We start from the raw sequence: 10,615 nt of genomic DNA on the forward strand, positions 1-10,615 counted from the left end.
CGTCTCTCCTCATTGTCTCGTCCCTAGCTCCTATCCCCTCTCCCCTTGCCTGCTACTCTGCCTACCCCCTGTCCTTTGTGCCCTTTGACTAAGCACCCCTTCTCCCCTTGTTGGGGAAAGATCCAATATTTATACTCAGGAGTCTCAGCGAACCTGCTGAGTGAGTCCACTGCGCAAAGGGAGCCACTCACACTTGAGGTATGGTATGGCACCCCTTGCCAAAGCACTCCCTCTCCCCTTTCTGGGGAAGGATCCAGTATGTAGGCCTTGGAGTCTCAGAGACCTCTCTGAGAGAGTCCACTGCGCAAAGGGAGCTTCGCACAACAGAGATAAGGAAGTGATACCACTTCCCCTGGGATCACAGCTTACTGGACTTTGGACGTTTGCCTGGTCTCGTCTACCGGTTTGTGTACTAATCACACTTCCCCTCCTCTTCCCATGCTGTGTCTCTCACCCTAACTCTTTCCCGCCTTCATTATCTGTCTACTTCCCCTGCTCCAACCCCCCCTCCCCTGAATCTCTCACCTTGTCTGTTTCTCCCCTTACGTATTTGTGCTCATTGTTTATCTCGACCTTACCAGTAACTATGTGGCCATGCTCTAAGAGCGTGGAGAAGTGGGGCTCAATGATCAGAGCGGCAGACCCTGATGCAGAGGTCTAGCCCGGGACCAGGGTTCAATTCCCCGCCTCTGCAGGTCTTGGGCTCAAAATTCCACGGACCTGATAATTCTCGCCTCGGTGCCTATTCCAATCATGGAGTTCCACTCTGCAACTCTGGGCAATAGCTCGCTTAATCTCCACAACGGCCCCCACAACGCTAAGAATGCCTGGCCTCCACCTTGGGGGTGCCCAGGAGTGGACGCCTCACAGGGAAAGCCAGGATGGGTTCCACAGCGGTATTCATAAAAGCGCCTTGAGACCCTTGCGGGTGAGTAGTGCGCTATACAATTATCAATTTACATTTAAGAACTATGTAACCTTTGCTATGATGTAACCTGTAACTATTGATCTGAAGCACATGTAAAGCGCTAGGATACCTCCGGTTCTAGCCAGCGCTATATAAAACTCTTGAAAATAAAATAAAAAAATAAAATAAATAAATGTATGGTTTCCTTAGCTTTCAACTATGCACTGAGAGCATCTGACCCAACATTAGAGTACAGCAAAGAGGCAAACCCTGCAGCAGGATCACAGTGGGAGTGGTTCAATAATTCCTGGTCCAGCTGCCACTGGTCCGATGGATTGGGTGAGACGAATGATTAGGACTAAAATTACAATGTAGCACCTCTTCCCTTGACAAGTTAATATCCACCGGAGAGCCCAAGGGAAACCAAGTGCCTAGGCGACTGGTGCCAACTCCTGCAGAAATTGAAACAATAATGTGGAGGCGTCTGGTACTCAGGTGTCTCCCCAGTATTAGGGTGTCCTCCCAATAGAACTGCCGTAGTTGGGTACCCAGAAAGAGTGATTTAGGCCACTGATTCTTTGTACCTACACTTTTTTTGATGTTACCACTGTGCTTTGTAGGAGTTGTGGAGGAGTGAACACAGGGAATAACCAACATCTGCACTGATTTATTAGATGCTCCCTTGATTAATCACTAAGTAGTACACACATTTTCAACTGCTACCTGCATAGTCATAAAGTTGGGCTCAACCAGTCAGAGAGGAGGAGGAGTCAGTGGGTGGTCATATCTGATCACTTTGGGGCTGCAACAAAGACCACCAAGAGAACTTGCTGGGCTCGATTCCCAAGTGCACATGTCAAATTGACTCGTCCCCCAAGATCCACATCTAGGGATGTAGAGGGTATCAAGCTCTTGGTGCAGCGGGCCTACCGTTCTAGACCCAGAAGGAAAGACTAGCTTAACCCATTTGAACGCAGACAGCGTGGTACCTCCAAGAACAGATGAGGAATTGGCCTTGATAGTGCAGCGTTGTCCTGAGCAGTAGATAGAGGGTTTAGTCCCAAAAGGAAGTGTACTTCCTGCTGTTTTGACCGTGATAAAAAGGTATGACTTGAGCAAGCTGTTTGGTACCAGTGGAAAGCCAGTCATGTGACCAAGTACTTTCACCTATCCCTTGGTGACTCGGGTAATTTGCATAAGGCCAATATGGGTGATCTCCATGAGGGAAGAGCTCTGGTAGTGGGATGCTGGGTGTTTTAACAGGATGGGGCAAGTCACGCATCAAAGTTAGGGGTAGTCCTCTAATACGAGGAGTAGCCATTACCATTCACTTGTAACCCCCGTTTTCTTCCTGATGAAAGAATCGAACACCTATTTGGGGATCAGTGTACACCATGAATCTGCATACAAGTCAGAAGGTTCTAATAACACATCTTAATGATGGAAGCACAAAGAGTGCAATTAATGTTTCCCAAGCACAAAACAATGAGGTTATGTGGGCCAAGAAACGGTTGATCGGAAGACGTGTGGCGTAAAGGCAGGGTCTGTTGTAAGCTACCTGACTAAAAAAGATAAGACAACAATGTGAAAAAACAGCAAAAATTATAGTAAAAAGACCCAGCTGCTAACCCACACAGCTTGGTAAAAAATAGGGACATGGCCAGGGGTCGCAGTCACGCAAGGACACAATCCTACATGATACAAGTATGCTGAGCTATTTTTCTACAGGTGCGTAATCAATTTTCAGTCATGGCACTAGATGGTGAGGTGCTATTAACAGCAAATAGCCAGGACATGACAATAATGAAAAATACTCTCACCATTAAGAAAAATGGCAGCTTAGAAGAAACAGACGCAAGAAAATCTCCAGGAGGTTGGCCAAGAAACTAGTCTCAGAAAAGGGTAGGGCCATGACTACTAGTTTCTTGCCATTAACCATTTTGATAGATAAAGAATGGAAAAGAGAGGGGTAGTGTGTGTGTGGTTAGGAAAGCACGAAGGGGATCAGGGGTAAAGATGGGAAGGAAAGGAAACTGACCGCATGCCATAATCACACAGAGATAGTTAACCAGAAGAAAAATGATTTTTGAAGAACAAAAGATTGAAAACTCCGTGATTAAGAGTCTGGATCATGCAAAAGAGGGAACCCAGAGTTACCTACCTCCTGGAAGTTAGTGACTTCCTCAATGGGCAGCTTCTCTTCCTCCTCAATTGCATGCTTCAAAGTCATCTCCACACGTTGGAGGAGAAAGTCAAAGGCAGAAGGATTCTGGGAAAATACAAAATGAGCATGGTTCTCAGAAAATGCCAAATGAACAGTACCAGGTGGTCAAGAGAATTCAAATAACAATGTTGGAGACAACTGGTGCACTGCTTAGCAAACATGACTTAATAAAGCATCCATTCCCAAACAGCCAGTTACTCAGATTGAAAATCTAACAAGTCATTTCACAATTTGGTGTGGGACCATCGTCTATAAAATAGAGTAGAATCTGCAATATGCAGAACCACAGTTGAAGTGATGGCAAAGGAAACCCATGTGCCACACTGTATAGACTACATAAGCAAACATGAGCAAGCTGGAAATTTATGGCCGAAACCAACGACTTGATTGGGTGGCATAAAACTGCACTTCTCTTTATATAGTCTGACATTCTCAATAATAATACAATTAAAAGAGGACAGGAGGTGAACGAATTTCTTGTTCACATAATTCACAAATTATGTTTGTGACACAGAAGAGATATTAAGCGCGGTCTCAAGTTTGCCAGTTTCAAATACTGCTTAATTAGAAAAATTGATAATGCCACTTGAGCTATTCCACTTACTGTTTTGTTTATCCATTATGTCCTAGAATGATGGAGCAAACGTTGAGACCAAGCCACCTTTTTCATACTGGAAACAGAAATACACCCCAACGCATGATAGAAAGAGGGAGTGAGATGAAATCAAGAGGTTTGTGAAAGGCAGGAACTTACCATTTTGAAACGGCAGGGGATGTCACTCCGGAACACGCCAGACTCCAGGGCTTCCACGTGGCCACCAACATAGGTCTCAGAATCCAGCACATGTCCATCACTAGTCATCTTATTAAACACTTGCTCCTGCTTGTTTGGAAAGATGATGTTGGCGTGATACGCTTGAACCATGAGCAGCGCCTCACACAGTGTCCCAGAGCCCTTACGAAGCACCTAGTTGGGATGAGAACGGTGAGGGTGGCGTAAAACAAACATACAAGCAAGCATTCTTTCTATCAACATTGACTAATATACCAATGTTTTGCTTCTAAGGCAAAATAGGCTATGAAAGTTCTTCAGCATCTGAAACAAATAGTTCTTAGGTCTTCATTTTAAATTATTGCTTATCCTGATTATTCTTCAAAACAGTACAAGAGAAAAAAAGGCTCCTTACCAAAAACAATGAATCCTCAGCACACTACTGAATGTTATTGGATCAACGACCATTATGCTGTTTCACTATAGATCTTCAAGCTTTGCAGTAGCCACACACTGCCTTCATGTTTAGCAGTAACCGCTCCTTTTAAAGATTCCAGCTTCCAAAAAGAAGCTGTCCCCAGCACTGTTAAGTAACCTAACACACGTGTCCACACTGAAAGAATGAGATGCTATTTCACACTGAGCTACTGGCAAACTATCTAGCTAGCTCCTTATTCCCATTGTCTGCATACTCTTTTGAAGCCCAAGTCCCATGCTTTAATACTCGGCTATTAACTAGTGCACTAGACCTGTGCTTCCAGCAATTTTCATGCAATTACACAACCCTCAGAGCACCTGTATCAACAGCATCCAAAACCACACTCTCATAATCACACAGTTCAGCACCCAACCACAAAACTCTCTGCACTTGCATCCATTTGTTCACCAAACACACAAATGAGATCTGGGACCTGCTGCACAACAACGCCCGGACCAATTTTTCCTCACAGAAACATGACTGTAGTCCTCACCCACAGCCCCCAAAGAATGTATTCAATTGTATCACCTCATGTGAGACTCCCTAGCCTCCTTCAAACACAGCGAATCAACAAGATCTAGACCCCAGACCAGTATGTACATGGAAAAACTCAAATTGATGAAACGCCACTTCAATGAACTTGAGTGCAAATGGACAATGAGCCAGGACAATGTTGATAGGAGTACACTGAAACCCATCCTGAGATACTACCACCAAATGATCCAGACCACGAAGCACACCGTCCTGGAGGACTGCATTGACGCCAGCACCAACAGAAGCAAGGAAACATTCCCCATTGTGAATGATTTCACCTGACTAGCAGCCGCCTCCAACTCGAACACCCACTCTCAGGACTGATGCAACAATCTCTCTCAATTCTTCAGCACCAAAATCACCACCATTTAGAACAACTTCAAACCTCAACCGGAACAGACAGACCTCGCCAAACGCTTCACGATCCTATCCAACGAACCAATTCTAATCACATGGCGCATCAGCACCCCCGAAGAAACCGCTGCCAACATGAAGTCCATCCACTCATGGAACCCTTGACCTCACCACGTCTACTTTAGGACTGCAACCCATCAGGGCCATGCTCACACCCATTCTTAATGCCTCCACCTCTCCTGTGACCATTCCCTAGTGCTGGAAAACACACACAACTGTCCTCACATTGCTGAAAAAACCTCCACTGGCCCTTCAATGCTCCCCAACTACAGATTGATATCCTTACTACCATACCCAGCCAAGGTCTTACAGAAAAAGATCAACAGATGCCACACCAAATACCTCAACAACCACCAACTTCTCAACACTGCCAGTCTGGTTTCAAACCCAACCACAGAATGGAAACTGCCTCATTGCTGCTATGGATGACATCTGCATGCCTATGGACGAAGGAGACATGGCAGCCCAAATCCTCCCAGACCGCTCAGCATTGTTTGAAACGGTCGCCCAACCCTCATTCAAAGTCTTGACGATATCAAAATCCAAGAATATGCAATCCGATGCATCTGCTCCTTTTTGACTGAAAGGACCCAGTCAGTCAACCTGATGCTGTACACCTTAAACGCCTGTAACCTCATCTGCGGAGTTCTTCAAGGAGCCTCCCTGAGCCCGACCCTCTTCAAAGCAAACATGATCCCTCTATACACCATCATCCACTCTCACTACATTAATTTCCTCTCCAGTGCCGATGACACGCAACTCATTCTCTCCCTCACAAACAAGACACCCTGTATGGAGATAAAGTTCAATTGTATGACTGGATGAAGATAAACTGCCTGTAACTGAACACCGACAAATCCGAAATCAAGATCTTCAGAATGAGCACCTAACCATTGAACTGCCCCTAGTGGCCAACAGAGCTAGAACCAACACCAACAAGAAACTCGGGATCCTCAAACAGCAAACTTAACATCTCCGCGCAAGTCAATGCTGTCACTGCCTTATGCTCCCATACTCTGAAGATGCTGCAGAAGATTTTTAACTGGTTCCCAATCGGCACCCGAAAAACCTTCGCACGCGCCCTAATCTCAAGAAAGCTGGACTATGGAAACACCCTCTATGCCGAAATCAACAAAAACGTACCAGAATGCTGAAAACCATTCAGAACTCAACGGGCCAGAATTACTCTCAACCTCCCACGCGACACATCACCCCACACCACATTTGAAGAAGCTCCACTGGCTTCCCAAACACAAATGAGCACAATTCTAACTCTTCACCTACACTTCCAAAGCACTACATAACATTGGCCCATCATACCTCAACAATCAAATCTATTTTCACAAACTTTCCAGACACCTCCACTCATCCAGAATCCTACCTGCACACATCCAATACATACGGAAAATCAATTCCGGCAGTTGACCTTTCTCGTACATTTCTCCAAAAGCGTGAAACGACCTGCAGCTACACACAAAAGCCTCCTCCTCACTTCTTGAATTCTTCAAGAAGATGATGACCTGGCTTTTAGAGTTGTCCCATTAAACTCTAATTCAGCTAGACTCACACCCTGCTCAACAGCAGGATACCCTCCCGGGCGATGGTGTGCTGTACAAACCTGCATAATGTAACATAAGAGAACATACAAATACTTAGAAAGGAATAGCCATCACAATTGTGACAGTGTAACCAGTCTGCCAAACTCTAAATCAGGTCCTAAGCCTCTTAGCCATGTACAGGTGAATCAGCTCTAAGGGTCCCATTTGGTACCATAGGGGTCTTCGGCAATAGTATTTTGGTAGGTAGTTCTGGAGTACCCCTCGCCTCAGGCACTGGGCCAGGTTTGGCTGCATGCACCCACTAATTCTTTGATGCTGGTGAAGAAAGCAGCAGTACTGAGATGGCACAGTCCCACCTGAACAGAGTGGTGAGTGTTGTCCCTGGATTTCTGAAGTTGGCAGCTGGGGTCCACGCTGGGTCTGGCTTAACTACAGGTGAAGTCTCCATGAGGGCCTTGCAACAGTTACACCCAACACATACTGGTCCAGCTCCGGTGGATTCAGCTCCATCTGGACTGAACTAGAGTTGCTAGCTGCAGTCCTCACACAAGCTGAATGGAAACATTAAATCACAGCCCTGATTGAGCATCAGCAATCACCCGGTCGTCGTTCATGCTTCGAAGTGTCAACAGGGGTGTGCTGTGAAACTGGAGTCCTCCCGGATTGCTCACCAGCAGTCTGCTCTTCTGGGTGCCCCACAGCCACCGGGGACATGCTGCACCTCAATCCATCAATCAGAGAATAGTAAGTGCGCTACTCACCTGTAAGGGTCTTGAGGCACTGGGGGGAGAACGTAGCTCCGTTCAGTCGATGAGCCAGGTCTTGAGTGTCTTCCTGAAGATGTTCAGGAAGGGGGCGCGTCTCCTCACTCCTCCCTGAACAGTCAACCCTCCTCCGTTGTAGGTTGGCTGCTTCCCTTTTCTGCAAACGATTCAGAAAAGGGGGTGGTGATGAACAGAGTGTCTGAATTAAGCAGACCACTCTTACCCAGTCCAAAGATCAGGGCTTGATCCATCACCGTTATATATCTCACTGCACCATCCCAGCTCAGAACCTGGCTATATGCAAATCAGTCTGTCCCTGGCCCAGTGCATCATGGGAACAGGGCAGACTAAACTACCAAGCCAATTCTTCACCAGAAAGGAGACAAGCTACCGGGGACCGGTTTCTGGCATTTCAGCCGTCTTCGGCCCGGCTTGCTTGATTCCTGATGGTGCAGTGAGAAAGGGACTCATGTCTGAGTATGCCCTGCCACACCTATAGTGGCCAAAACGATTCAGAAAAGGGGGTGGTGATGAACAGAGTGTCTGAATTAAGCAGACCACTCTTACCCAGTCCAAAGATCAGGGCTTGATCCATCACCGTTATTTATCTCACTGCACCATCCCAGCTCAGAACCTGGCTATATGCAAATCAGTCTGTCCCTGGCCCAGTGCATCATGGGAACAGGGCAGACTAAACTACCAAGCCAATTCTTCACCAGAAAGGAGACAAGCTACCGGGGACCGGTTTCTGGCATTTCAGCCGTCTTCAGCCCGCTAAGTCTAAAAGACTTAGCAATATTCTAGATTCTAACATATCACTTTGCCTTTCTTACTCCTAATGTATTCTATCTTTCTGTTGACACATAATATTGCTTCATTGAGGCTTCCAATTATCCAAACTAGATTTTGCTTGCGCTGCTCCAATAAATCCAGATATAAACTTAATTTTTAGCTTCCATTTTCAAATTCCTTTACACTTAGGGCCTTTTAAAACTTTCTATTTTCAATACTGCTTTATTGTGTATAAGTATTTTATTAGTCTGCTGCGATTCACTAGGGTTCCGCAGACCACAGGTTACGAAATGCTGTGCTAAACCAGACAGGGGCCACTGTCAACCAATGAGGTGTGCCCCTCCAAGTGACAGGACAAGTCCAGGACCTACTCATAGTCTAGGACAGGGCAGGGTCTCTGCGCACTCGCTAAATTAGCACGACACCAGGGCTAAAAAAAAAAATAAACACAGATAAACAGGCATTCATGGCAGGGGAACGTCCATCAACTATGCAGGGGACATCCGGTATATGTATATTGTGGATGTATATACATCCACAATGTATATCTTCATTCTATCCCCAATATTACCCTACTCTGCACCCACTGCCTCTGCCCAGGAAGGGGTCTGTGACCTGTAGAATTGCTTTAATTTATAATGAGCTCCTACGGTTTTGGTAGCATCTGTCTCTGCCACAGTGGACAATGGCAGAAAACATTTTTTGGCCATTCTACAATTCCCATGTACTTCACCAGTTGCTACTCCACCAAAGAAGTCACGTTTTTCTTGTTGAACTGCTCTTACATCGCTAAACTAAGAAAATGTTCTCAGGGAGACTTTACAATGGACCTTGTTGCAATCAAGGTTCCCTAAACAATAGCATCATAATTTTAAAGAATCAACAATATAGCAGTGATTCTGGGTTTGGGATATTGGAAGACAGAGGCATATATCCGATTTCACATACAGAAAATAGAAGTTTCAAGGTGCTCTGCAAGGTACACCAAGGGGCATTTTATACTAGTTAAAGATGTCCTGGAAATTTGTTTATTGCTTATTACAATACGAAAGAAATCAAAGAGGACACGGCTTGGCGCAATTCTGCCCGATAGTAATGGAGGAACTCAGCGAGTACAACTGACCTTCCCGCTAACACTCGAACCAGCTCTTAAATCAGACTTTTCCCTTCTTTCGCTTCATTGGCTATTTCAAAAGCATCAGAATCTGCTTATCTTCGTACAATACGTTATACAACAAAATCACACCCACTATCAATTGTATCCACTTTTAGGGACACTGACAGAGGAAGGAGAGCACATACGCACTAAAATGTCCTGGACCAATGAACAGGTAGCATGCACCTAAATATAATTTGGAGGCATAAAATGCGTGAAGTTGCCGAGCACGGAGTACTGATAATACCCATCATTGCTCTTAAATACATTCACAAATCAAAAAATTAGGTATCTTTAACAGGCAGTCAAAACTTTTCTAATTATTATGCATTATTGCTTCATTTCGTCAATCCCAATTCAAGTGTATCCTTAAAATCTAGTCTAAAAATTACCAAAATTATCTAACTTCAGTCAACACGTTTCACAATATTCCATATTTTCAAGCTTTGAGTATCCATTTTGAAATTCCAAGTACACTTCCTCCCAGCAAATTCTAATATGCGAGTCGAACACGGTCTACTCAAAAGCACAATGACAGTGTTCCCTTTCCTCCTTAAATCCCATGAACACTATGATAGCGGATTTACTGCGCACTATCACATACATCCCACTACAGGCACTCAACACTTTAACTATGGTCCCACAAATGTTAGTTGCACTGCAGAAGTTACTGTAACTTTGCTCCAATAGGCCCAGTTATACATGTCCACACAAACACAATTTTAAATATCACACAGTTTGAAGGGCTCTTAGAACCAGATTTGCTGTTGGTATTAGTATGCTTTTTATTTTTTTAATTAGCAAAAACACCCTTGACAAGTCGCTCCACCTGCAGTTCTGTGCTTTATAATTAACACTTTCACAAAGAGAGTGCTCCGATTCAAACTCAGATTCTTCCCCTCATAAAATCACACCCTACACACACAAAGCACTGACTAAGCTCCAAGAACTACAACTGATCAAACCAATTCATCCCCAGAAACAGTGAAGCTACTAAAGTCTTGCTTATCCAAGT

General features: G+C 45.0%; 1 protein-coding gene across 1 annotated transcript in view; it reads right to left on the reverse strand.

Moving 5' to 3' along the window:
* Positions 1 to 10,615, reverse strand: part of POLE (DNA polymerase epsilon, catalytic subunit) — a 300,678-nt gene that overhangs the window by 187,298 nt on the left and 102,765 nt on the right. The window contains exons 15-16 of the mRNA XM_086943189.1: positions 3,886 to 4,098; positions 3,069 to 3,176 (exon numbers count right to left, since the gene is read on the reverse strand). Coding sequence (XP_086799315.1) covers positions 3,069 to 3,176; positions 3,886 to 4,098 — 321 coding nt within the window. The remainder of the gene's footprint in view (positions 1 to 3,068; positions 3,177 to 3,885; positions 4,099 to 10,615) is intronic.

The sequence above is a fragment of the Lissotriton vulgaris genome, chromosome 11 (assembly GCF_964263255.1).
Source record: "Lissotriton vulgaris chromosome 11, aLisVul1.2, whole genome shotgun sequence".
NCBI lineage: Eukaryota > Metazoa > Chordata > Amphibia > Caudata > Salamandridae > Lissotriton > Lissotriton vulgaris.